This window comes from Catharus ustulatus, chromosome 4 (genome assembly GCF_009819885.2).
Source record: "Catharus ustulatus isolate bCatUst1 chromosome 4, bCatUst1.pri.v2, whole genome shotgun sequence".
NCBI classification, from domain to species: Eukaryota; Metazoa; Chordata; class Aves; order Passeriformes; family Turdidae; genus Catharus; species Catharus ustulatus.
In genome coordinates, this window is record NC_046224.1 from 25,480,363 (window position 1) to 25,508,207 (window position 27,845).

Consider the following 27,845-nt stretch of genomic DNA (forward strand, 5'->3'; position numbering starts at 1 on the left):
CTGGCAGGGGACAGATCTGCTCTCAGGCAGGGCGTGCTGCTTTCCGTTCCCTTTTGCTTCTTCAAACCATAATGCTCACTGACCCTTCAAGCCACTTCAGATCAGTAAGTTGTCAGAATCTTTGTATGTATTCCTTTTCTTAGGCTAGGTTTTTGCAAGATTGCTGAGCTGTATCAGTTTATCTGCAGGTGAGAATGAAAACTGAGGCCACCTCTGGAAGACTGGTGAGACCAGACAAGGAAGGACAAAAGAGCAGAGACAGCCCTTCAGCAGCCATAAGCTGCTAAATTGGTTCAGCCCCAGTCATGTAATGATGCTGAGATAGTCTACCAAGAAAGCAATCATGACAATCATGACTGATTCCTTTCATGGCAATACCAAAGCCGTATCCAACAAAGACAACAAAAAGCAATCAGTGGTTAATCTCCTTTATTGACAAGCCCACACCAAGTGTGAGATAGAAATAGAAAACGTGTTTTAGCTGTGACTGGCAGAGAAGCGGTCAAAAGAGGATCCAGCATGGATCGAGCCTGAGATGTTGAGGCTTCAAGGAAGATGCATGTTTACATTAGCATTATTCAAACTTGTGTAACGTAGGATGTTGTGAATTCAATTGTTCTTGGGATGAATAGAGGATCAAGTATTGTCCTTAAACAATAGAACAGTAAAAACAACATCTGTGAACCAAGATCTCCTTTTCAAGAATGGAGAAAGCAAGCAGACAGAAACTATAGCTAAAATTGTTGGAAGTGTTTTGTCTGCTTGCAGACAGTTGTGGAATACTTGTTCAAGGGACTTGGCAACTTTATTGGTTAACATATTCAGAACCTCTCCTCAGCCATCATGGCTGTCTGCTGTAAATGTTCCAGGTTTTCACATCTGGCCACAAGCCTTTCAAGAAGGGCACCCACAAAATGAGTGTTATACCCATTTGACTTTGAATGCAACTGTTAAAAAAAAAAGGCAAATACTATTTTAAGAGTGTTGGGCAAAGGGGGAGTGTCCCAGTGTCTGGCCCCTGTGTTCATCATCTTTAACTGTGAAACCATCTTTTATTTTCTTGTTGATCCTTCCTTCATTTACTATCAAACTTCTATCAAAACCATGTTGATGGAAACTTTCCTAAATAATGGGATAGGAAAAACTGGGGATTTGTCTGAGGGCAGTATGTGAGTATGTGTCTCTGGAATGAAGACTACTCCATATAGACACTCCTAAAAACATCATCTGGACCTGTCTTTTTAGAGAGCCGACCTTCAGTTTGGAAATAGAGCATGGACACTTCTGGAGGACAGAGCACTCTGGGCCTCCATTGAAGGAAGTGGTGATTCTTTTATCTGTAGGGCTACTGTTTTGAGTCTGGCTGCTTCAGTAAAATATTTTAATATGTTCCTAGCAGGGAAAGATGTAACCCATACATGGTTCCACAGTGGTGGTAGCTCCCTTCTGAATAGGGAGCTCTTTGGAGCCTTTTCAGTACAGAGCTCTCCTTGGCATCTCTATGCTGAGGCAGGCGTCAGAATTCTCTATTACATGTAATAAGCTTGGGTAGGTTGTTGACCACGTACTATATCACAGGTTGAAGTTGAATGATCTTTTTCTGAAAAACAAACTGTTGGGAATTTTCCATTTTCGTTGTTCCTGAATCTGCCTTCTGAATTCTTTTGAAGGCTTGGAGTTTTGGAAAATAAAGGGAAGGAAAGAAGCTTTAGTGTTTGAAATCCCTGAGGCTGGGAGTCTTATGTTGCTATCCCTTCCAGAGAAACATCACTGTTAAGTTTCTCTTAGTGATAACCACTTCAGGAGGAAGCTGAAATGCTGAATTGTATTGAGAAATGTTGGATATCTGAGATGAAATCATAGAACTATGTCTTAGATTAAATAGTAGAATGAGGGAAGGAAGAATTGTTTAGATTAATGGGGGAAAGATGAGCCTCCTCAAATCCCTAAAACTCTTCTGGAGATTGTTTTTCTTCCTTTAGAGTTTTGTGAGAAAACCTGGAGTTTGTGACCAAGACGATCTGCATGTCTTAACCCAGGAGAATTGGGTCATGTCACTGGAATTTTATGCCTTTGCCTGTATTCTAGAAGTGGAAATATTCTCACCTACCTTCTTGCACTAAGCCAGCTCCTGCAAAAGGTAGGAAAAATGGACTGCCAAAAATAAATCTGTTTTTTTTTCTTTTCCCTTGTCTCTCTGCAGCAATTCGGCAAAATCCTTGATGTAGAGATAATCTTTAATGAGCGTGGCTCGAAGGTAAGTCCTGTTTCTATACCCGCTTCTCTTGTTTTGATTGCAGAGTAGAAGGCAGTTCATTGCCTAGAGAACATATTCTGTGGAGATCAGCAGGAATTAGTGTGATGGGGGAAGGGAAAAGCTATTTTGAGGACTGTCTCCTGTTCCCTCTGACTCGAGACTCTGAGCATGGTCATTTCTGGGCAGCATGTACAAATGCTCAGAGACACTCCTGTCTGGCTGTGGGATCAGGTTCCCCAGCCTTTTGAACAAACAGGAACTCAGTCAGCTGAGCCTTCATACCAACCTATTCCCATTGCTTTGGCAATGGCTGCCCTGTGAGAAAAGCAGAATAAGGTAAAACAGCTTTGTGGATGGGAGACTGTAAGAACAAAAGCTAAATTCACCCCATCCCTGCATTTTCATTGCATTAAAATTCTTCTGTAGAAAAACTGTTATATCTCCTATGTGAAAGGATTTTGTTTACTATTTTGCGGACTTACTTGGCACTTCTGAGATACTGACCTTTCATGTTTGAGATATTTGATGCTTTAGTAGAAGCATCCTCATTCCACTTGCCCTGCCCCATGTGGACCTCCCCTACAGAATTTGCATTCATACTCCTATTTTCTTCTTACAGATATATTAAGAGGCAAGTTTTGTTCAGGGTTTATGGTAATTTTTATCTCTTGAGATGAGATTTCAAATGTTGCTCAGGTCAGCTGCAGAGAGATTGAGTGATCTCTGTCCTAATTGGCAATTGGTTCTCATCACGTAACCAGTATCACCACAATGACAAATTGCTGTGATTCTCTCTCTGCCCAGGAGGTTCAGCACTGGAATAGCAGGGAGTTTTGCAGGTCAGGAGCGAGGTGCATTGCCAAAGCTCTATGGGGGAAGCTTGCACAGTGCATGTCTATACTCTGCTTTACTTAATCAATGCTAAGATTCCCATTTTCAATTAAAACAAGATTTCCCCCCTCCTCACACACACGTGTGTGCACATGTGTGCATGCACACAAAAGGTTTTGAAGTTGCAATTCAGCTAAGCAGTTTTGGTTTATAGTCTATGCCTTTTGCTTGGATTTGAGGTCCACAGTTTTTATGGTGGCCTCTTTGCTTCAACATGTATTCTGGGGTATGTTCATACTCAGAGCCCTCTGCAAATTTCCACCCATGTTGCCCAAGATGCATTCTGAAATTCTTCAGTCCTGTATTATCTGGAAACCAGAAAGCCATTGATCTGTATACAAAAGATATTAATTTTATCCCCTTCCCCTCATCCTCTGTTTCTTCTTAATACCATTATTTTCTTTTGTTTTTTTTTAACAAGACAGTCTGAACAAGTGAATGTCTAATATGGTTTAGTTAGAGTTTTACTTCCCTGCATGGTTAAAAATCTATATGCTTTACAAAACAATCAGCTGTGCTGAATTTGTAAATATTTATTCTGCTCTCTGCTGTTCTTTTGATATTTATAGGCCAAAGCTACCTGTGAATTACTCTTGATTTTAGTCATTATTGTTTGGTTTTGAGAATAGCCTCTGGCCTCTATCAAATCCCTACTTGTTCAGATATAATTACAAAAGAAAGAACAAAAATAACTGGCCTGGCAAAATGTTCTTCATATCTCACTGCCTGTGCTTTCCAGAGCGGTGTTTTCCTCTTCACACATGAACTTCACTCTCTCTCTCCCATCCTTACAGCCCTGTGTATTAAACGCCCACGGCTGCCCTTTCCCTTCTAGGCAACGTTGGCATTGAAGGCTTTTCTGTGAAGACTGGATTTATGACTATGAAAAATACCTTCTTGTGCTGTTGCTAAAGCCCAAGGCTTCTGGTTTTCAGTTAAAACAAAAATTATTGCTGAAGAGTTCCTTGATGAATGCTACCCTGAACCCTTAATAAATATTTGAAAAAAAAAAAACCCCAAAAAACAGATGTTCTTCTAGTCTTTATTAACCATGCAGTTTTCTACTGCTTTTTTGTCATCTTGTAGCAAAAAGCAGTTACAAAACTGGTAGCCTGTATTGAGGGATGTCCAGAATCTGAACAGAATGAAAAAACAGCCAAAGAGTTATTTCAGGGTATCTTTGCATCCTTCTCACCCAAATAATTCCTGCTCTGAAAAGAATGCAAGATTCTTCCTGCTTAGCATGAAAAATGGGAGGCTCCAGTGTTTGAGTGGGGTGTAGCTGCACGAAGCACCTGGTATTCACATAATAATGGAAAAACAACAGTTTGGTGATCTGATGGTGAAGCAAAGGAAATGGATCTTTCTGGAGGCCACTCACTCACTCTTGGGTTCTTCCTCCACCTTAGGAAAAAAATCTGAATGCATTTTCCTGCCCTGTGGTTTCCATTCTAATCTAATGATATGAAACCTCTCTCTCTTCTTCTCCTCCTCCTCTCTCTTGGGAATCCAAAAGCAGATGCTCCTGCTGCCTGCCTTGTGCTGTGTTCTCAATGCTCCCTTCCCTTCCCTGGGTTCCTAAGGGTTGTAGTGTTTTGTGTATATGTTTTGTAAATATTTCAAAGGTACAGTGGTAAATCCCAAACTGCCCTGGGTTTGCCCCCACCCAGTGTACGATGGGGTTGAGCAGCGCTTTGTCGCCGCCGAGCTGTGGCGGGAGAACTCTACTGCGATTGCTCCAGTGCTGGTCAGTAGGAGGGACTGGAGGGAGCATTCAGGTAGCATTCTTCATTTTGAATCCACCTGAGATGACCAGGCAGTTTTCTTCGACAGTCTGGGGAAGCTCTATCAAACTGGCTGCATCTTCAGGGTCTCTGTGTGCTTACAAAGTTTGGTGACTGAGGAGAGAGCTGGGTGTGTCCATCACAGCCACCTCGCACCTCAGGTTCTTTCAGAAAGGGTGTTTGTTGACTTTCTTTATTGTCGGAGCCAGTTAATGAGTTTTGCTGATTCTTCTCCCAAAGCAATGGGAATTCTTGTTTTATAACTCACTTTCTTCCCAGATTCAGTCTGTTTGGTAGGAGTATATTGGCCCTGGTAGACCTCACACTGATACTGCTTTACTGTGTATGAGAGACAAGATAAAAACTTTAAACATGCCTTAAATTACATTTTGTTTTCTTCTTGTTTAATAGGATGTCAGTCTTCCCTTGATGTGTTTAGCTTTTTTTGCTTACTTCCAGGAAACTAGGGGTTTGTTTCATTTATCCTGTTTACCATTACATTTCTAGCTCTGACTGGTATAAGTGCCTTTAAATAGCATTCTGCCCATGGTTGCAGTTTACCATGTACTTCACTGAACCATGAATAAAACACCTCCAGAGGAAGTTGAGAGGATTCCTGCTCCTTTTGTTAGTGGAGATGCATCCTCTAGATGCCTATTTTGCCGCTATTGTGCTGAATCGCACAAGTGGACATATTTGCAGAATTAATGCAGTCTGCCTGTGTAATGAGTACCCTGTGGCATTTGTAAAACTGCAGGGGAAGGGAATCCAAGCTCTTTGCTCACCAGCTGTGTACCATGTGGCATTCCAAGATGTGCCCTCAATGACATTCAGAGACCAGGAGTACATAAGCACACAGTAAAATCTTGGCTGAATAGGGAGCAGTTTTTGAGGGGTTTCTTTGGGTAGCTTTTTAAACGGTAAGAATTCATATTAGTGCAGATGAGGTAATGGTTTCAGGATACTGTAAGTTTTATCTCTCATTGATTTCCACTTGGGAGATCCAGATCTCCAAGTTCTTGTATAAGACTGTAGTGCCTAGAAGTGCTTCACATTTATTTTAAGAATTAGTTGTATAGTGGGTTACGAGAGAAATTGCATCTGTTGGTGTTTGGATTTATGTAAGTAAACCTATGCTAACTCAAACTTGTGTGGATTTTTAAGTCTGCAGTTAACTGTAGGTTAAGATAAGAATGTCAATATAGTTTTTGATAATGGTGCCTTGAAGACTATAAGTTTGCATGTGCATTTATTTCTTCTTTAAATGGATTAGGTGCTTTGAGTTGAGCCAGTCTTGTTCTGGACCTAGTTTCCACTCTAAGTGGAAAGCCCCTTATTGCATGAAATTAATTAGAAATTTTGTTTTCATTTTAATTCTGTTTTTATAATTTTTGTTCAGATTTCATCAGTTGAGCCAGAAATACAGTGTTATTAATATAATAAGGTTTAAAAACAAATTAAATACTGGTGACCAGTGTCACTTTCTCAGGTCACCAAATCTCTTTAGGATGGATGCTAGTGGCATGAAGTGACATGACTAGTGTCCCTTTATCCTAGTACAGTGGTTTCAGGTCTTGAAGTCTGCAATATTGAACTAAAGAGATCAATTAGTTCATATACTGAAGTGATTTATTTAAACTTGAATTTCAAGCTGAAGTTTAGGGTTTCATAGTATAAGCTGATCTTCTGGTCCTGTGGAAGTGCTTTTCCAACACTGCTCGTTTCAGTGTCTAGGTGCTAAATTAGCAAACACTAATGCAGCAGGGAGAGAAATGAGCTTGTGTTCAGCCACTTCAGCCTGTTGAACTCACAGACCACGTAGTGAGATCCAGGATCAGTAGAAGGGAGAAGGAGCAGCACACACCTGGGGATTAATGGTGCCATGAAGTCCCTGTCCCGAGCTGGCTGGAGCTTCTCTGGAGCTCCAGGCTGTCAGTGCCCAGCAGTGCAGGCTGGGCTCCCGCTCCTCACTGCTGGCCTCTGACCCCTCTGCTGTTTCACAGCAGGGATTGGCAGTGGAGCAGCTCAGGCTGGATTGTGGAAATGATAGAGCTTAAAAATAGCCCTGCAGGTTTTTTGGAAGATACTCTTAGATTTATTATTTTTTTTTAGTCAGGTTAGTTCCTGCATCTGACTCACCAGATTGCACAGGTACACAGACAGGTTCTACACGTTTATGTGCCTTAATGCAAAGTGCAGCACGGGGGCTGGGAGGAGCTGGAAGAGCTGCTGAAATGGTAGCAGCTTGGTTTACACAGTTGCTTCCACCGATTTGAAGGATGCATTTATGTGTGTGACTTCAATAATTTGGTTCTGAGTTTTGCACTGTGTTGCTGTCGGTGCATTCAGTGCTGCTCATCTCAGGTGGATTATAGCTGAGACCCTCCTACTCTTTCCAAATGCCTTGAAAACAGGTAGCCTAAACCACTGCCTCTGGCCATTTTTTCAGGCTTCTAAAAGTTTATTATGGAAATAAGGGGGAAAAAAAAGAAAAAACTTGGTTAGAAACAAGCACAGCAGCAGATGACAGCAAGGCTGGTTGCTGGCTGTGTGCTCCAGTGGTACAAGGCAAAGACGCTGCTGAGGTGACTGGTCTAAACTCCATGACCAACAAAGGGTTAACAATGCATGGATTTCAAGGGGCTCTGTTTAGTTTTCTTTGGTTTTATTTTTATTTTATTTTACTTTATTTTATTTTTGTTGTTGTTTTTTGTTTAATTTCTGTGTTCTGGCCACACCCAGGAGAACCGTCTGGTTTTGATTTCTCCCTTTACGGTTACATGGTAAATTTTCTTTCTCATTCTTCAGAGATGGAAACGTTCAAATACTATATATATATATATACATTTATTATTTTTTTTTCACTGCTCATCATGTTGCTTGTTATTTATTGCAGAATCTGAGGCCAGACTAAAAGGGTGACAGTTACTCGGTCTCTTCAGGCCCTTTCAATAAACCTTTGGGTAAAAAGGGGTTAGTCTGGTACTGCAAATTGCTCACCAGTCCTAAAAGTGCTTGTTGGAATTAAGTGTTCACTGGATTAAACTTATTTTCTGCATGGGAGAAGTTCATGGCAGTTGCTGGTGGGGAGGAATTGTTGAAAATTTCAGCCTTGTTATCATGACAGCATTATTAAACTCAAATTATGTGTATAATCTAAATTTTAGAAAACCTAAATATTTTTTTCATCCAGGATCTTCCCTTCCTCTAGCTCCATACCTATTACTATGGAGCAATCCAGTACCTGCTGTAAAGCTAAGCTAGTAAATATTGGATACCTGCCCCATTTTTTTTTTCCTTGCTTTGTTTCTCTTTTTTCTTTCAAGGTCAAGACAACCTTACTGAGGGAATGAGAACTGTTTGTTGCATATGTATTTAGGTACAAATTAATCCCTATTCTTTACAGGTCATCTGTGAGAAGGAATAAAAAATATATGTATGTTCTTTTTTTTCTCCCACTTAAAAAATGTGTGTAAATATATATCTAATTGCTAGTTTTTAAACTTAGGAATAGCAAAAAGGTCAAGTGTGGCTCACCTGTTTTTCCTGATGAAAATTTGAATGTCTAAGAAATGCATTAATATGACAAACCAAGAGGACATAAATACTAACTGCCATAGTCAAATATGTAAAACATTAATTCAGCATTGATATTAAATGGTGCCCAACAAGAGTTGCACAAGCTAAAGGCTGATCTGTCAATAAAATATGATTAATTAGTTATGTTGTTCTGAATCAGATTAATTCTGGTTTAATTCACATTGTTAATTATATTCATATAGTCTGCATGTGGCTTGTATGCTGCCTTGAGTTAACTTAATAAAAACACTGAAAATTCCTACTCAGTTTAAAGATATTTAATGATAATGTAGTTTTTTCAAATCCCATACAGACTTTACTAATTGCAAACAGATGTGAATTAAAATAGTCTTAGTTTGGTTATAGCCTGCACAGATTAATGTCTAAAAAATTACTTTCCATCTGCACTCCAGCTTTCAGTTCACATCATCACTGAAGACATAAATTTCATTCGGTCTCCACAGGCTTGTCTAGAACAAACAAAAATTTTAATGCAAAAAGAGAAGAGGGAAACAGAGATTGCTGTTGTAGTCCTTACCTCCCCTCTTCCCCCGGCCTTTAAAGGATGTTTTTTCCCCATTATACAGAACCAGAGGGAAGGATGTTGCTCTATTTCTCAGGCTTACCTTTCCCTGTAGTGGCTCTTTGAAGCAGACACAATACCCTGTTTCTTCATAATCAGCTTTGCTATTGCACCCCCTGCACCCCCCTCAGTTCCCTGCAACGTACTTGACAGTTATATGCAGTTGGGCTGTTTTATTAGCCCCTATGTCTTGTAGCTCTGATTTTAATTCATTTAAACAGGGAACTTCTATGCAGCTCTGAAAAAGGCATCCGTTTGTTATTTATATAGCTCTTTATTTATAGCTGGAGAAATGAAATTATCTGAAGCTTTATATTATTGGGTTGGAGCCCAAAGGAGTGCTTTCGTTGATCTCAGCATTGCAGTGCTTGGCTAAGATCCTTTATTATTGCTGTTTGGTGGGGGGGAGATAAAAGAAGTAAACCTTCCCCCCCAACAACCACCACCCTGCGTTTTACAAATTTGTTGCAATTTTGTTCTGGAAACGTAGCTGTGGATGATAAAGGCCAGCTTGTCACTTAAACAGCTTGGACTGTTTAACATTAGTATTGTAAAGACCTTTAAAAAGCACTTGAAGAATAATGACTTGCTTGTGTCTCGTCTCATTGCTAACAATGCTTAGAAATCAAGGTGCTCTCTGTGTTTTGGGCTGTGCAGTCCAAATACCTACTGACCCCAAGATGCATGAAGGAGGTTGCTGGCTAGCATGTCCCTTCCCTAATAGCCATAGCTGTAGATCACTCTCGTCACCTCACTCTTCATTTAACATCGGGAGGGAGTTTCCATTGCACCAAACATAAGCTTTGTTGCTCTGCTCCTGAGGGTACTGGAGCCGGTGGAGATTACTCTCTGTACATTAAAGCGGTATTTGCTTTATACCAAGCCTCAGGAGCCAGTTATTGCGGTTGTTAAGATATCCTGAAAGCAGAATGCAGCAATGTTTTTTGTTTGGATCCACTCTCTCTAATGGCATGAAGAGTATTGCATCACAGTTGTCTGTATTAAGATGCCATTTGCTCCTAGTTAAAATCCTAATTCACTTTGTCATGTTGGCTTTCTCTTAATGTCAGTGCACTCATCTCTGTGGAAGGAAGCGTAGTCTCCTGCCCTGCCCTGTTGCACTACTGCATGAGCTGGCAGCAGCATGAGCATGTGTAGGACAGGCGTGTGTTGCTTGCACCTTCATGGGAGTGCTAAACCTGAATTTGTCTAACTAAAGTGACATTTTGGTAGTCCTTGAGCCTTTGTGGTTGCTCCAAGCAGGGAATGTCAATTTTTCTGGAAATTTCATTATCTAACTAGGCAGAGATCTGTTGCCATCCTGAGCACAGAGGTTGCCATCTCAGAGCAAAACTGAGTAAGATGGGCAGCAGGGTGGGAGGGAGAGGTAGCAGAGGGTCAGCAATGTCATACAAAATCTGCCTTGACCCATGAGTCAGTATTTAGGTGTTCAGATTTACAATCAAGTCCACCACAGTATTCAGAGATAAGAATATTTTGGAGCTACAGTACGTGATACTCTGAATCTTCACATTAATTATGCTTATTTTGTGGTGCCACCTAGAAGCCCTGCTTACTTTCAGGGCCCCATATATCATTGGGGAAGTTACAGGGTTAGGAGTAGGCATGAGCTGTGTCCTGAAGAGCTTACAAGGGATGCTTTACAAAGAGCCCTTCCTCTCAACAATGTTCTAAGGTAGGTAATTATTGTTGTCTCCATTCTACAGGTGGGAAGAGCAAGGTTCAGTGTTTGATTTGCCCAAAGCTTCTCAGAATTCCTGGTGCCAGGCGTGAGCTCAAATTGCTGCTCACCCTCATAGCAGTTTCTCGAGAGAACAACATGCTGCTCAGTTTTGATGTCCTGTACTGGTCTGGGGTGGGTGGGGGTCCTGCAAAATTTGTGTGTTCATTAGGAGGGGAGACAAGCTCAACTTGGGCTTGCCCAGCTTGCTTATGTCAGAGCAGGGTTTAATGTTTTTAAACAAAAAAACAAACAAAAGGAAAAATTGTCTCGAGTAACTTTGTACTTCTTTTTTGGTCTGGCCTCAATTGCTTTTATGTTTTCTTTTTTTTAAATTACTCTTATTATTCTTATGATTACGGTTCCTTTTTTATTGATTTTAATTTCTTTCATTTATGAAACATGCATGAACCAACAATGTGACTCTAGGAGGTTATTGCTGAGTTGTGCTGATGTCGATTTCATACTGTGATATTTTTTCTCTATTTACCTAGAGATCAGTATTTCAATATATAACGATGTGCATGTTTTCCCCCCTTCTCCCGCTGCATGCAGGGATTCGGGTTCGTAACTTTCGAGAATAGTGCTGATGCAGACAGGGCCAGGGAGAAATTACACGGCACCGTGGTAGAGGGCCGTAAAATCGAGGTGCATGTCTTCAGTAATTCAATTTCTTCTTTATATTTATTCTTTTGATTTCTTTTTGTGTCTTGCCTCACTTATTTCACATTTGGATCCCAGTCTTGTGTGTGCGTGTGTGTTTGTGTCTGTGTCCTTCACCTCCCTGCACTGAAATGTATAGAAGTTTACACCCTTTACAGAATATTTTTATTGTTGTTTTGGGTATTTTTTTCCTTTTCTTTCTTCTTTTATTAAGTTTTATTCCCACCCACTCCAAATTTTTGCCCTTCTGCTGTCTTGATTTTTCCTTTGCTTCAGTTTGCGAGGCTCCGATTTCCTGTTACCAGGCTGAACAAAACTAACTGAAAGAGTACTGTCCAACTTCTAACTCTGTGTCCAAAAAAGAAAGCAGGGGGCCAGCCAGTATCCTCTCTTTTCTCTGAGGCCAGTTCTCCTCCATGCAAGTGTGAGATGATGCCTATGGGAGGGGTGGGGATACATGGGGCAGCAGCCCCGAGTGGGCTGTGCTATACACACTGCTGGTTTCTTGATCTTCCCATGGTCAAGAATAGGTTTGGTGAAAGCTAATCCTAAAAGTTTGCTAGCTGTCACCGCCGGGGAGGGAAGGGTTAATGTTGGCTGGCCATCATGGCCATATGTTGGGCATGCCTGGTGTTGACCAGTTTGGTGTTCCACTGTGTTGAAGGCTAACTGGCATCATCCCTCTCTCCTTCTTTCTTTAATAAAACAAAAACAAACACAAACCAAAAAGTACAAATATTGAAACAAAAAGCCACCGTTTTTGAGTAAGATGTCTGCATATTTTGCTTTTTTTTTTTCTGTTTTTTTTTTTTTTTTTTTTTCTCCCTTTCCGATGGTTTAGCGTTTAGGGCCCTTCACTTGACTCACTCTTTCCATGGTAACTATACACAATGCTGGCGATGGTACGAGTTGGCGGTAAGTGAAACAAAAGTGCTAGAGAAGAAGCTTTTTCTTTTTTTTTTTTTAAATTTTTCTTAAAATTACAAAAAAAAAATTAAGAAAGAAAAAATCCATCTGCCATCTCACATTAACACTACGAAATGTGATTTGACTCGTTGTCCCCACCCACCTCCTTCCCCTTCTCCCCCTTTTATTTTCAATGCTGTTGAGTAATGCCGCCTGGACTTTGGATGTACATATTGTTTTGTAGCAGTCTGAGCTGTTTGATTACTGACTTCATGGTGATTTCCCCTTGCACATCTTACTCAGAGTTACTGAACTCCAGTTTGGCTGGTTTTTATTAATGCACCCATTTCCTCTTCTCTCTCTCCTGCCCCTTCTTTCTGCTGCTCTTTCTATCTGAGACCTGTTTGTAGCTGTTACTGTTTGTTTTCCATCTTTTTCTTTCTGCCCCCTCCCCAGTTTATTTCTTTACTAAGTTAAATGCAGCTGTTGGTCTCTTTGCTGATTGGTGGTTTCTGATTGGTTCTGGCAATTTTTCCTTTAAGTGCTTGTGTTGCACTTTGCTGTAGCAGCTGATTTCAGGCACTCGCTCCATCTAATGATTGTCTGTGAGACCCTATCCCCTCACTCCTCCCCTCCCCACCCTCTGAATCAATTGTGGTGTGGTTTTTTTTTTTCTTTCTTTTTATTATCTGTGTGTGTTTAACTGCATGCTCTCAGTCTCATCATTGTTGTTTCCCATTCTTTCTTTTTTAAATGTGTAATGTTTCTATTGTTTTGGGTCTAAACAAGAGTAAAATGTAGGTCTGGACTCCCCACCCTGTGTACGCCCACCATCCATACATCTCAAGGGCCCAAGACAGCTTCTATTTTTGTATCTGTTCTTTTTCTTCTTCACCCTGGCCTCCATTCCTATTTGGCATGGGTTTTGATAAATTATTGCTGATATATAAAAACTTCACACTCCTTGCAAGAACTTTGAGGCTGACACGGGGCTGCAGTAACTTGGCTTCCAAACTAGTCCATCTTTTCTTTATCAGCACCATCCCTGCAGTAACACCCCACGTGCTTGAGCAGTCAAACCGCTTGGAACTATGCAGAGCTCTGTAAAGAGGGTGGAGAGTACAGTAAACGCAAAAATTATCCAGGTCTACTGCTGTCTATTCTTTTTGTCCCATGAGACTTGTGACAAAGGAAAAAAAATAACCTGGAAAAAGATCTGAAAATGGTGGGTGTAAATCAGTGAATGTGGATCATCTAAACAGTTGGTGATGTTCCAGAGATTTCTTCAAGCCTTGGGAGTTCGAATCTAATGCTGAGGGACTCTAGGCTACCTTTTTCTACACAAGTGTTCTGCCAGTGACCTGCTGGGCCCCAGTTCCAGCAATGAGCTTGAGAAACAAGTCAGCTTGTGCCTCACCTATTTCAATTCCCCTGCCCTGAGCTGCAGAAATTATTCCTACCTCTTGAAGAGAATCTGGACAAAGCATCTAGGGTTTTGCCCTTTCAATCACTGGGTTGTAAATAATCCTGTGCCTAGGGATGGCAGGGTGGTGGAGAATCTGCACTTTACTCTCGTTGGCCTTTTGTTTAATGCATAATTTTAAAATGCCACGTTTAGCTGTAACTTTTATAATTAAATGGCAACTGTTAAAAGTAATTTTAAAATTACATTCATGTAAAATTAGCTGTTTAATTTTTTTTTGCTCAGAGAAGTATAGTGTGTATGTGTGTGTGTGTGTGGTGTCTGAGAGTTTTTCACCATTTTCCCTAACGTTCTGTGCTTCCTTCCCTCTCCTCCCCCTGCCCTTTCTTACGTTTAGGTTAACAATGCCACTGCAAGAGTGATGACCAATAAGAAGATGGTCACACCTTATGCAAACGGTAAGAGACACTGTTTGTACTAATGATGGCCTGAAACTTTTGAAGAAAGACAAAAGGAAAAAGTTACGACCACTCCTCAGGACCAAAAGAAACCAATAAAACCTGACAAACTATAATTTGTGTCATTATACCATTCAGTATAACCCTGAAGTTCTTGTGGAGGAATACCATTTTCCAGATGGAGAATTGGAGACAGAGAGAAATACGGACAGGCCCAATGTGCCAAAAATGGGTACAGGTGCCAAGGACCAGTGGGTTGCCTGCCCTACTGCTGCAGGCTGGTTCTGTATGGTGGGATGTGCAGTACTCCTGTGCCATCACCATTTAGGTAGATATCTAAATATGAATGCAGAAACATAACTTAAGATGCGTAATTAGCTTAATAACTTAAGAGAGCTCAATTTAGGTTCTCTCTGTAAAAGTACAGCTGTCCCCAAGCAACCAGCAAAGCAGAGCCTTTGTTCTGCTTGTTTGCTTGTTTTTTATTTCAGACTGTCCCTGTGTTCAGTAGTTTTCCATGTGAATCTAAACAGAGAAAGACCAAGTTTTTTGGGTAATGAAGAATCCTGTTTTATTGGGATATCTTGCTGGTTCTCTGTGCAGTCGTTTTACTTCATATATGAACACAAAAAGTCATTCTCTGAGCAGAACTGAATGCTGCTTTGATAAAGATTTTGAATCTGAGTCTTTGTCCTGAAACAGCAAAGTTCCTTTTGGTGTGAAAATGTTCCCAAACAGTTTCATCAAGGCAGGAAGCTACATACAGGTAGTTGCTGGTGTGAGAATCTGTTTTGATTACAAAGTAAGACTCCAAACTCAGAAGATAAAAATTTTTCATGTTGCTCTGCTGCCGACTTACTGAGTAGCCCCCTGCAGGTAAATCTTACTTTGGGTACAAAACTGGGGAAACAGGGCCAAGCAAAAGGCCTGGAATTCTGGGTCACAGTACCTAGAAGGAACTAGGAGTTTTTGTAGCAAAAGGTATCTATGGTATATTGTCCTGAAAACAAGGGCATAAAATATCTTGCATGTAACTGTTTGGTAACAAAACTTGGCTTACTTGTGAAAGTGATAGCGTACAAGAATATTTTGGTTTTGCAGCCAGCAGTTTAAAGCCAACTTTAAAACTATGCAAAAGAATTTAATATTAGACCAGGCTTAAGGCATACTGGCAAGTATGGTTGTACAACTGTTATTAAATGTGAGAGTTGATAGTCCTCTTGTTGTCACCACTGGAGTGTTTTGCCATCAAGGTGAGCAGTGCAGCAGCAGTGTGCCTGTACTTGCAGAGGAAGCCTGCTCTGCATCTGTCGTTGATACTCTGCCAGCAGGTGAAGGGGTGATGTGGATGGGCTGCAATTCACATAGTTGTTCATATGGCTTCTAGCATGGTTAAAGGTGTTAAAAGTTCAGCAAGTGCACCAGGGCTCCAAGACAGAGGAAGCGTATAGATTTATTTAAATAAAAATGTGTCTGTGATTGCTAGTTGATGAACAGCTGAGATCTTTCCTGAAAGGAATGCTTTGTGGAAGTCAACCCAGATCACATTTTTAGCTTTATACCTCTTTTCTTCCCCATTAAAAAGATGGAGGAGGAAAAGACAGATAGTTTTCTAGATGTGACTGGAAATATGTACCAGCTCATACTCATACTTCTTTAAGCCCTATTCTCTTGTAGGTTTTATCTTGTTGATTTGCAGTTCTTGCCAATTATCCAGATTATATTGAGATAATTTCTCTGTGAAGGCTTTCACCTGAAAAGCAGCATAAAGAAGGCAAGAAATACTAAAACAACAGGGTGGAGAAAGTGTGAGATGAATAGAATGATTTGTTTTTATGAACTATAGTTTTGTAATGCAGTTAATGAGAAAATGCAGACGTTGTTGCTTTTTAGCAGATCTCTAGCAGACAAGGCAGAAGAGTGTTTTGAGAATTCAAGGCTGTAAATTTACTTGTCTGAGATGACAGTCTGGGCCGGTGGTTTTAGAGAGAGCTTGGATCTGCAGTATTCCTAGTGAAAGTAGGGAGGAGCTGGCAGCAAGGCTCCTGCAGGGAATGCCAGGTTGCATGGTGCTCATGGCAAATATGCATATAAGGTAGTTGGCATTCCCACAGCAGTGCCTCTGCCTGCTGTGGATCAGCTGATGTTTTGCTGTTCCCTCTGATACAACGACCTGCACCTAGAGCTTGACATTAGGAAAAGGCAGTTGGCCTCCATCTACACCAAGGGGGATTGAGGCAAAGCAGAAATTGGAAAGAGCTGTGCATGTGAAGCTGGGGCGCATGCAAGAGACCATTCCCCCTACCCACGCTGCCCGTTCCTTCTCTTGGTGTAGATTTTGGCATTCACTGCAGTCTTTGTTGTTTCAGGTTGGAAGTTGAGTCCTGTGGTTGGAGCGGTGTACGGCCCTGAGTTATATGCAGGTAGAGCTTAAGTAGACACTTCCACTTCTGCCGTTTAACTGCAGTGGTGTTTATTTATGTTCTTAATCTGCTGTTTCTTTATAACCTTTTTACGGTTTTGTTTTTGTTTTTTATTCTTTTTAAAATTAAATTAGCATCCAGCTTTCAAGCAGATGTCTCGCTGGGCAATGACGCCGCAGTGCCCCTGTCAGGAAGGGGCGGTATTAACACTTACATTCCTTTAATCAGTAAGTAGTCCCCAATGGCCCCTGTATTGTCACTGTGCTTGAGTTAATGATGACCTGTTACCCTTCTTCTCTCCAGTCTGTATAATATATACTTGAAAGGATGGGTCTTGCTGGGAATGAGTTTACCTTGAACCAGAGTATAGTGTGCAGCTGCTGTAACTTGTTCATCTGCAGTGTCTTGCTGTAGTGCTGAATGGGTTCTTCTGAACGACAAGGAGGCTGCAGAACAAGGGGAGGGTGTGTGTGAGGAATAGGCCATTCCCTTTCTCCCCTCCCTGTTCTGAAATGGAAGAAACCAAATGGACAAATCCCTAAAGTACATATTATACAAGCTGCTAAACCGCGGGTCTGCAGGGCCCCTAGTGGCATGCACCTGAATGCACGCTGGGTTGGGTTTGTGCCCTGAGACTCCTTCCCGCTCAGTATCTGTTTGTGACAGATGCCTCTGAGGTTTTACAAAGTTTCATCACGAGCCAGTTTACTTCAGTATAAAGCATAATAGAGGTATCGCTGTGTGTGGTGCCAGGTGTTGGTCACACTTGTTAAATGAAGGTGGGCTCTCAGTAAACTGGCACTTTATGGGAAATTGCTGCTGCTGTTATATGGGCTATCTTGTCTTTCAGGCTTTAAAATGAACATACAGAGGATTGGGTGGCAAAGAGTGGGAGGGGAAAGGAGGGAAGAGACTGATGTAAGTTGGTTGACTTTAAGGGCCTCTTGACAAATTATTTTAAAGAGCCTCTGCAGTTTTGGAAGAACTGCGTGCTGTATTGATAGTAACTCCCTGCGCTTCTCAGACTCTAACCAGACTGCATGGCGGTGTCGAAAGGTGGGGGGATTTGAGCCCTGTTTGGGGTGGGTAAGGCATGCCAAAACATTAACCTCTTGCATGCCAAACCTCTCTGCAACCCTTCTCCCCCCAAAGGCCATGGTGTAGCAGGAAGTATGTATGGGATGCTTGCTGGGTTATAAGCATGTCCCTCTGCAGGATTGATGCCAAATGTCCCACCGCTGTGGAGCTGTTGTGTCACTTTGTTTGGAGCAGGTGGTTGTTCTCTGGGTTGGAGCTCATATCCTTTTCACCTTCCACCTTGTCTATCTTTCCAGTTCCAGGCTTCCCCTATCCAACTGCGGCCACCACAGCCGCCGCATTTCGGGGCGCCCATCTGAGGGGCCGAGGAAGGACGGTGTATGGGGCGGTGCGGGCAGTCCCTCCCACGGCCATCCCTGCCTACCCAGGGTAAGCACTGGTCACAGGAGCAGAGTGCTCTGCACAACTGTGTCAAATAGCTAATCGGTTAACAAAAAACCCTAAAATTGTCTGGATGGTGAGAGTCAAGATCTTGCTAGTGCCAAAGCATTCTGCACATGATGGCATCTGGGGGAGCAAATCTAAATTTTTCTGTGTTAAGTTCTTGACTGAATTAATTTTCAGTACTCGCAACAACTCAAAGTGCTGATGGGTTCCTTCTCGTAATTTCTCAATTTTTCTATATATGATATGTGTCATCCATTGACCCAATATGTTATAGTGCTACTGAGAAGGACACAAAGAGAAGATCTAAAATTCCTGAAAAGGTTCTGCTCTTTGCACTCCATTTGTGTTTCCATATTCAGGAATGAGGAATATTATCCATTACCTTCATGCCTCACCATCTGGCAGTAAGACACAGAAGTGCCAGTTACCCACAATGGATTTGCTTTCTTTGTTGGAGACGGTTTAAAAAGGTTTAAAACAAAGATTAATCAAGTCCATTAATTTAAAGCTGGGAGAGTTTGGGATGTAGAGAGAACAATAATGCAATGAAGCAATGGCAAATGTGTGGCCTTAGCATTCTTTGCCCTCAGATTTTCACTAGTAATGCAGTGCAAAAAATGCTGTTACAAAGGAGTATTCAGCTGTTTAGAAGTAGAGGAAATTAGGTCTGTATGTGAGTTTTGTTTTGGATTTTTGTTGGTTTCTTTAAATGTGATGGAATGACAGGTAAATCAGCAAATCCCTTCCAAACTGTCATCTTTTTTTTTGTTTTTCTTTTTTTTGTTTAATTTCTGGTTTTGAGGATGCTTTAGTCATATTATCTCTGGAGTTCTACTTGCCGTATTTTCCAGGCAGTGTTCTCAGAAAGAACAGGAGTAGAAACGAATCCTCCAACACAGAGATGTGGACTGACCCTTCTTTTCCATTGCATTAGGCCCAAAAGGGAAGAAAAAAACCATAAATCTTTTATTAAAAAGGAAAGTGGAATCAATACACATCAGTGCAGGGAGCTGGTCTGATGTATGCTGTATAAACACACAATACCTTCTGTAGCAGATTAAGTGATGAGAGCTGCTATGACCCTTTTAGAGTCTAGTCTGATATTTAAAGTGGAGCTGCAGGAAGCAAGCTGCAGTGGTCATGTATCTGTCCAGCTTTGCTCTTTGGCAATTTTGGCAATATTTGTATTTAATTCACCAGAAGACTTTAAATGAAACCTCATGTCTAAACACTGGTCTTCTGAACAGGGTGTTTCTTCCAGGTTTTCAAATTCACTTTTTTGCCACCACTCCTGGTTTACATTCTCTGTCCTTTAACCATAGCCTCTGACCTGCAACTTGTCTGTCTATTGCTCTAAAAATGGCCCAGTCCAGTTTTACTGGGGAGTGCTCCACAGTGAAACAAAGCAGCAAAGCTGAGCTAAGTGCTGCCATCTAGCAGAATGTGAAATATTTGCACCAGGGAGGGGCAATGTGCTTTTCATCCCTGGGAGTAACAGCTAGAGCACTCCTTGCCGGAGACTGTCACAAGTGGGGCACTGGGAGGCCCTTGTCTTTGATGTAAATCCAGCCTGAGTCCCATCTAAAAGGTTTCTTTTCATTAGAAATATGGACCAGGCTCCAATGATTAGCCCTTCCAAATACCATCTCATGTCTGTGTTCACTGTTATTACACTGAATTTTTCTGACTCTCGTGACTGATCCCATGTCTTCATGGGCAGCATTCTACCTAGTAAACACTTAGAGGGCACCAGTAAGCAAGGCAGATTCGCAGAGGCCCAGAACTGTCCCTGGTCCCAAGCACTGAGATGCAATTAACTACTACTGGTGGTTTTTTGTTGTCATAGTCTGAGTCTCTGCAAGATACTTTGTAGAACAAATTTGATTCCTAGTGGAATAATACAAAATGTGCTGTTCAATTCCATGTTGCAGTAACCTGTAGGACAGCCGCCACTCCATGTGGGCAGTGTTGACCTCCATGGTGTCAGGGACAGGCACACCTTCCTGACACCTTCCCCTCCATCGGTTACTTTCTTCCTGGCCAGTGGAAAGATGACACCATAAGATCAGTCAGCAGCATGAATGACCAAGACATAGTGAGTAATGTGGAAGAAGACAGTAAAGTAAGCTGCAGGTTAACTCAAACCTGATAGAAGGAATTGGTTTTCATAAACTTCAGTGGTGTTTAAGTTTTAAGTTACAAAACTTAATGGTATCACTGCATTTGAGAGCTTAGCAGAATTTTAAAAATACAGAATGTAGATTAATAAAAGCTCATTGGTATTGCCATACTGGATCAGACCTGAGCGCCATCCAGGTTAGAATAAGTTTTGACAGTGTCAAGTGCTAAACCAGAGGAAGGTGCAAGAAATCATATATAATCCATATATCATATATAATCATAAATCAATCTTAATAATTTTAATCCTTATTTCAAGAACTCATGATTTGCTCATGCGTATGTGGAATGCCCATACTTATGTATGGACCTTGCTTGTTTATCCAGAGGAGGTTTTTGAGCGCTCAGAAAGCAACTGCTTAGACTATTGGAGGTGATGTTAGTCACCTAAACCTGACTTTGAACACTAATGCAGCCTTCAGTTTTAACTGAGGTGCCACTTGGTAGAAATAAGGAGACATTTCTCTGATATCTAGCATGAGTAAAAACTGTACTGGAATATTTCCCTGATTTGAGCAATGATGCTTTTTAAATGAAAGTACTGACAAATAACACTTCAGACCAAAAGCTGTAAGAATCTAGACAGTCTGAAAAAAATCTTACCTACTGTAAAACTCTCAAATTTAAATAAGCTTGAGAAGTTTTATTTCTCAAACTGTAGGTTAGTCATTGACTTCTGCATGGTCATTAAATACCTATGTGAGGAATAGACTTGCCATAGTAAAGAATAACTTTGTCTAGGAGTGAAAATATATATGAGATTCACTGATTTGAAGCCAAAGTAAATACAAGACAAGATACAGGGCAGCAGAGAGCTTTGAGGGTTTGAAGTTGGTTTTTTTTTTTTTTTTTTGTTCCTTTTACAACACAGTCAGCTGTTGGTACACCGAAATGATACGCTGACTACTTTACAAAACCAGCTTATTTATTTTTCCCTTGGATGTGTTTTAGCTTAGCTAGTAGGCTTTTACAGATTGCACCAAGATTTGACTGGCTGCCAGACTGTTTTATACTTCTGGTCAAGCTACATAACCAGAATGTGGTTCTCAGATGAAGGAATTATCTCAGTTTTTGCTAGCATTAAGAATCCCAAATATGGATATTCTACCATATAAATAAGCCTTGCTAAATTTCAGCCCTGGAAGTTGATGTCAGTCAAATGCTAACTAAAGGAGAGATGGAGGATTCACGTGTGTTTGGGTGTTTGGATCCAGGAAGTCTTACTCTTACCTGTTATTAGTGTTCCTTGCAGTTTTCTCTGGAGAGCTGATGCTAGCATCTCTTGCTGACAGAAATAGTGGCCTGATCCAATGTGGTAATGCTTATGTTCATCCAACTGATTGTGTTTGGAATAACTGTTAAAACTGCTAACCTGTTCATAAACCAAGTCACTTCCTCTGTCATGCATTTGCCTTTCCTGCAGGAGCAGGTGGAGTATCACTGCTAAAACACTCCTGGTCCTAGATAGAGAACCCAGCAATGTAAGTCACTGCCCCAGGAGCCAAACTCTTTGTTATGTGGTTGTAAAAATTTAGCTTCAACAAACATGATCTTATGGCCTGCTTCTCCCTGCTGAAGTGGCTCCCCTCTTCCTCTAACAAGGGTCTCTATCTTCATACCTGCTCCCAGCGCTCTTGGAGACTACAGTAACTTTGTCCATTGGGAATGGAGTGTATTTTTCCTGGGGAAGGCAGCAAGACTAAATTATCCAAGCAGTAGCTAACACTGCAAGATTTTTTTTTTGTTGTTTTTTTTTTAGTAATAGCATGCAGAATTTTGGCAAGATCTGCTGGGCTTTTTTTGTGTGTGTGTGCCTTACAATAGATGGGTGTCTGAGGGTGGCAGGCTCTTGGCAGCATTTCACATTCCATCTGATGAGTAAAAAATTATAGTCGAAAGAATAGCTAGTGTTCCATACCTTCTTTTTCTTTAATGCTATGGGTAAGTCATGCACATCAGATCCATGAACATCACAGATGGTGGGGCTAATGCTTTTTAAAGCCTTGAGCAAGTTTGTGTGGAGCTCTTCAGAGGACAAAGCTGGAGGAAATTCCTCAGTACGTGAAGCACACGCTGAACTCAAATGGGTGGGGGGCATCCCCTCTCTTCCTTCCTCATCCTTCCCCAATCCCTGTCCCCAGAGTGAGCTCTGTAGTCTTATGCTAGTGAATGCTCTGATAAGAGCAGCTATTTGGGAACCCCAGGCTCTGCTTAACAGTTTTTGTGCTTGAAGTTCTGAGAGAAACCAAACTATAGCTTAAAGCAGAAAAAGCACCATCCCGTGGAAACCCTTCCAGTTGCTCCTCTCTGCTGTGGAAAAGTCATTACTACCAGGGACTCCCACTGCACCTTTCAATTTTCGGATCTTGGATCAGTCACCTAACCTTTTTAGCTCATTATCTCTGCTTGTGAAAGCAATGCATTGTGGGTATTTTTGGTTTTTTCTTTTCAATTACATTTCTCTGTGTTTACTTTGATCAGAATTGATTGACTTGTTTTCCTGAGGTGTTGCATTGGTTCTTTAAGATGCTGAATAATAATACTTTGCATGCTTGTGTGATCAGCCAAATCTTATCGCATGTCTAATGTGCAGGGTAAAAGCAGGTGATGTATGGATGTCAGAAACAAAAGTCATGCAGCCCTGTAAAGCCTGAAAAATGCAATCAGGCACAAGTCTCTGAACCACACTTCCTGACGTAGGTGACTGCAGCCCCTGTGGGATGCCTTCTGTGAGGGGCTCCTCAATTTCACCAGCCCACTTCATGAAGCCAATGTTTCCATGTGTTTTAGGGGATAACTAAAATCATTCCAGGGGAATAACCAGAGTGGAGTTTTTCTAAACCCTTGTGTCTCTCTTCAGGACGTCAGATCTCTTTGAGTCAATATTTACTGTACAAGATGGTGGTTCCCCTCCCTCTCTCCTTCGCATACTGTCTCCCCCTGTGCCCACCCTTCCCCCTTTGCATGCCATGGAAGATGACTTGGAGCCGTGCGTGCGCACACACATTCTCTTGCTGATTTGCTCCTGCCAAAAGCCCAGGTTGTGGATTCATACATCACCTGCCTGTGTAAAACGCATGTGCATGCTGCCGTCCTCAATAACCGGAATGTGTTTTCTGTTCTTTTGTTTTTTGTTTGTTTTTTTTTGTTTTGTTTTTTGTTTTGTTTTTGTGTGGATTTTCTGCAGTGTGGTTTACCAGGACGGATTTTACGGTGCTGACCTCTATGTAAGTACACACACCGGAGCCTTCTTGTCCCCAACCCCTGACAAGCCAGCCTTTTTTTGTTTTCTTTTCTTTTTCTTTTGGTTTGTTCGTTTGGTTTGGTTTGGTTTTTAAAATATCATTTACTTTAATTTTCTTCTTCCTTGTGGATATATATTTATATATTTAGGAATGCAAGCATGCTTCTCTGTCACTGCGCTTGCCCCTGGGTGCAAGACCTAAACCTTTGGGTTTCCTGATCATTGCCAGGGTCAGTTTATTGGGTGTCCTGTCCCCCACATGCACACTGGTACTAATCAACCTGAGAGATGATTAGCAAATTAAAATTTCTCTCAACACTTCTCTCATTTACATAATTTGGATATAAAAATAACAGGACTGGTTTAGCCTCAGACCTCCCCTTTCCTTCTCCCCCTCTTCCCTCCCCTTTCTCTTCCCTCTTGGGGCCCTTTCAGGTTTGATTTGTGCAGCCCACACAGCACTGAACAAGTTGTATGTTTAAAAATGTTAATGTGCCACTGGGATGTGGAGATTATCCCTTTGGGGAAGACACTGGGACTGATTAAAAATGGAGGCTGAGATGCTAGAGTGAAATCTGACATCTCATTTTGCTGGTAGGAATGGCACCTGAATAGGCTAGATTCTCTTGCCTCTTCAGGGAATTGTAAAGTACAAATATGTGGAGATGTTCAGTTACAAGAGTCAGCAGCCTCCTCCTGTTTGGGAATTAGCTGTGATACCATGGGAGACCTTGTCCTGTCATTGTCTTCGTCCTACCCAGTCAGTCTGTATTGCAAATCTCCAGGGTGTCTGTGTGTACATAGATGGGTTGTGGATGGAGGTGTTTGAACTGGCCAGGAAGAAAAGTGTTTTCCTCTCCAAGGGAGAGCTGTTGCAGAGCAGAAACTTGCCTTTCAAAGCAAAAATGTTCAGGGCCACAACTGCCACTTCAACTCGTGGCATGCCTGTCTTTATCAGAGTTCCCAATTGTGGTGTTGTAGGTCATAGCTCTCTGGAGCTGGGAAGGCTTGTATAGTTTGGGTAGTGGCACAATTGTCAGCACGAATTTCACATTCCCGCTCCTTTGAAGGTGCTATTCCTGACATTTATAAAGAGGACCCTGGGGTTAGACTCAGGATAATGGATGGAACTAGCTTTTGGATTTTGTTGGCTTATGGAGGATCAGGTTCTGGACAGATGCTTTTTCCAGCCCAGGTAGAGCAGTTGGCAGATGTGCTCTCTGAGATAGAGAGAACTGCATGCATTTCTCCACTCTTCCATGTACTATCGTGCAGTCCTTTAAAGATTGATCTGCCTAGTCAAGTGTTTCTTTATAAAACTGTGTCAAGGACTACAAGGTTCTGGGTTTTCATGCCTCACTCCTAAAGCACTACCTTTGCAGACACTGCCTTGGCTATGGCAAGTAACCAAGAAAATGAATGGTGCTTAGTGCTTCTTCCCACAGAGTGTGGCATATAAAAGACTGCCATGTTGAAAGGGAAGACTGGCCAGGGTTATTCCCTATTTCTTTTTGAGAAAGCTCCTTCAGAGCTTTTGTTGGGGAGGAGAGGCTTATTTAACATGTAAGGACAAAAACTGCAGCAGTGAAAAATACCCCCACTTGGTGCTGCAGAGCAGTACTGCCACAGAACACAAAGCCAAGCCCCCATCAGGTTAGAGCCATTAGGTGGATTTCTCATTACTTCGGTGTTGGTGGCAGTGGTGTCACTGTCAGAAAGCAGGATAATAGAAGAGAGGACTGCATCAAAGTAGATGGTGGTGCTTTTTCCTATATTATTGCTGGCCAGAGCCCTCCAATGGAGCTCAGGAAAAAGTTACCATTATCCAAACTTGAAGGTGCCCTTCCAAATAATTTGCTTGGCACAGGTGGAATGACTTCAGTGTCCCTGTGTCTCAGTGATTTGTTGTGCTTTTCACTGCAGTGCTTCCATCCCTCTGGTTGCTGTGATAGGTTTACTGAGATTCTGGAAGGTATGGCAGAGGATACTTCAGTTAGGACTGGGGGAAGTTAAATCGAGGTTCTCTTAAGGCTTCTGAGTCCATAGGATTGTGGAAAGGAGCTGAGCTGGCATGGAGTGGTTAATAGTAGGCAAGATGAAAGGGAAGTGTCCCAAGTTTGGGCTGCTTTTTCTGCATATATGCTATGCACCGATTTCTCATTTTCCTCCTCCTCCTTTTCCTCACTCCTTTTTTCTTTCCTGGGGCAACCATCCTGCTAGCCATTTCTTCTGTGAAGAAGGCATTCCATCTGTTGTTGGATGCGTCCCACTCTGGCAAGACACCTGAATTGATAAAACAACCTGCCCCAGGATGCAGAGGGCTTCATTTCGGATCATAAGAAAGGTTATCTTTCTTCTACAATGGGGTCAATCTGGGTGGTGGGGGGGGAAACCCAAACAAACCCACCCGTGCGAAGACTGCTCCTGCCTGTGAAAAGCGTGCTTGCATCCATTGGAAAGAAAAGGCTGGTGAGCCCCGCTGTGGGCTGTTTGTATGATTGTTTCTTTCCACAGCTGTGTTTTTTTGAACTGCTCTTCCTGTGTTCTGTTATAGAATAGTCTTACAGGAACCAATCATTAGCGCTAAAATACCTCAGGTAGGAGTGCCAGTGTGACCTGCCAACCAATCAGATTGTGGATTGCAGTGGAAAAAACTGAATTATACTAACCATTCCAGCACCACATTAGAGATGGGAACAGAGGCTTTTTTAGAGCAGCGCAGACTCATGTGTGAGCCAAGCCCCCGCTGTAGCAGGGTGGCGTGTATCCAGATTTCATACCAAGTGGCATTTCACTCAAAATAAAAAAACCAAACAAAAACCAACAAAAAACTAAAAACCAACAAAACTTTCATTCAGTGGAAGGGTTAACAAGGTCATGCTTGTCCCATTACCATGTAGAAGCACCTGCTGCAATGGACACCGTTGTCCTGTCACCTTTTCTAATTCATTCATGCTCATTCCTGGTGCACGTATGCCACCCTTCTAATACAGAAATACCAGAAGCAGTTCTAGCCCTTTCTGCTTCTTAACTTCTGTTATATGGAAGTATGGGGGTGGAGAAGACACATCTGAGGGATAACAAATAGAAGATCCTAAAACTGGGCTTGCTGCCTAAACATGGCAAGCAATAAAATGTACCTAACTGGTACCATGAGTTACACATTTTTCCAGGGTTTTGGACACATTTGTGTCCTAGGGGCAGAAAGGCTCTTTGGAGTAAAGAGGGCAGTGACATAGTTTGTGTGCCCTTCTAAGGCAGGAAGGGAAAAAGAAAAGGGAGGTTTATACCACACTGGCATAGTAAGCTGTAGTTTTGGATTTCCTCTTGCTTGTTGGATTGATCACCTGATATGGACTTGAAGAATGGAGGAGAAGATGTACTTGAGCTGAACTTTATAAAATGCTTATTTATTTTCATTAACACACTCAGTAATTGGAATGCTGCTTTAGTAGGGATTGCAGCTTCCTATATATGTTGTTTTTCCATGTTTGTCTTATTTCAGAAAATATAAGACAATACTTAAAAAGCTGTCATCTAATGTTAAAGAAGGAATTTAAAATAAAATATTGCTTTGTTGATGAACCAAGGACAGTAACAACACAGAAGAGTCATTTTAAATTTGGGCTTTTGTTAATAGCCAAGCAATACAGCTGTTTGACAGTTCAGGTCTGTAGGCTCAAGCAGTGCATGGGGAAAGGGATCCAGAATAGCCCCAGCAAGACTGGAAGGCTGGATAGACAGAGAAAAGAAAGATAAGCAGCATTTAGGCTCGTGTTCATTTCTCTCACATGCTCCCCAGACGATCCAAAAGCCTGTACTAAAAAGGCCTAATCTTGATTTACACAGTTCTTTTGGTTGTTTTTAATGCCCAGTAAAAATGTATAAACCTTCTCACTAGTTCCCATTTCCTTATGGAGGCAGTAGTTAAACTGCCCCATTGATAGAAACATCTCTGCCATAACATCTTTGCAAGAAGCTCAGCCACATTTACTTCTTTTGAAATGAGACTAAAGATTTTAAAAAATTGAACCTGTGTGGGTAATCTGTCCCTGTGGAATCAAATAGATGGAGTGGGAGTTTGCATGGCTGTCCTGAGTTTAAGGCACTATGCCACTCAGTGGCTTCTTCTGTTGCAGTTTGGCTGTGGCACTGAAGGAATGTGTTGAAGCTGGTCAGGGCCTTTTTTTTTTTCTTTTTCTTTTTTTTTCTTTTTTTAATAAATTCTTT

The 27,845-nt window shown here is 41.6% G+C and overlaps 1 protein-coding gene across 10 annotated transcripts in view; it reads left to right on the forward strand.

Annotated features, from left to right (window-relative positions):
- The window catches only part of RBFOX2 (RNA binding fox-1 homolog 2), a 170,104-nt gene that overhangs the window by 131,199 nt on the left and 11,060 nt on the right, over positions 1-27,845 (forward strand). For 3 of the 10 annotated variants that reach the window (XM_033057350.1, XM_033057358.1, XM_033057351.2), the window contains 7 exons: positions 2,204-2,257; positions 11,391-11,483; positions 14,225-14,285; positions 16,655-16,708; positions 16,843-16,935; positions 18,043-18,175; positions 23,559-23,598. In XM_033057350.1, coding sequence (XP_032913241.1) covers positions 2,204-2,257; positions 11,391-11,483; positions 14,225-14,285; positions 16,655-16,708; positions 16,843-16,935; positions 18,043-18,175; positions 23,559-23,598 — 528 coding nt within the window. Of the gene's footprint in view, positions 1-2,203; positions 2,258-11,390; positions 11,484-14,224; positions 14,286-16,654; positions 16,709-16,842; positions 16,936-18,042; positions 18,176-23,558; positions 23,599-25,835; positions 25,960-26,169; positions 26,213-27,845 lie in introns of those variants that run through there. The other 7 variants (XM_033057349.1, XM_033057355.1, XM_033057356.1 and 4 more) reach the window with 5 other exon arrangements.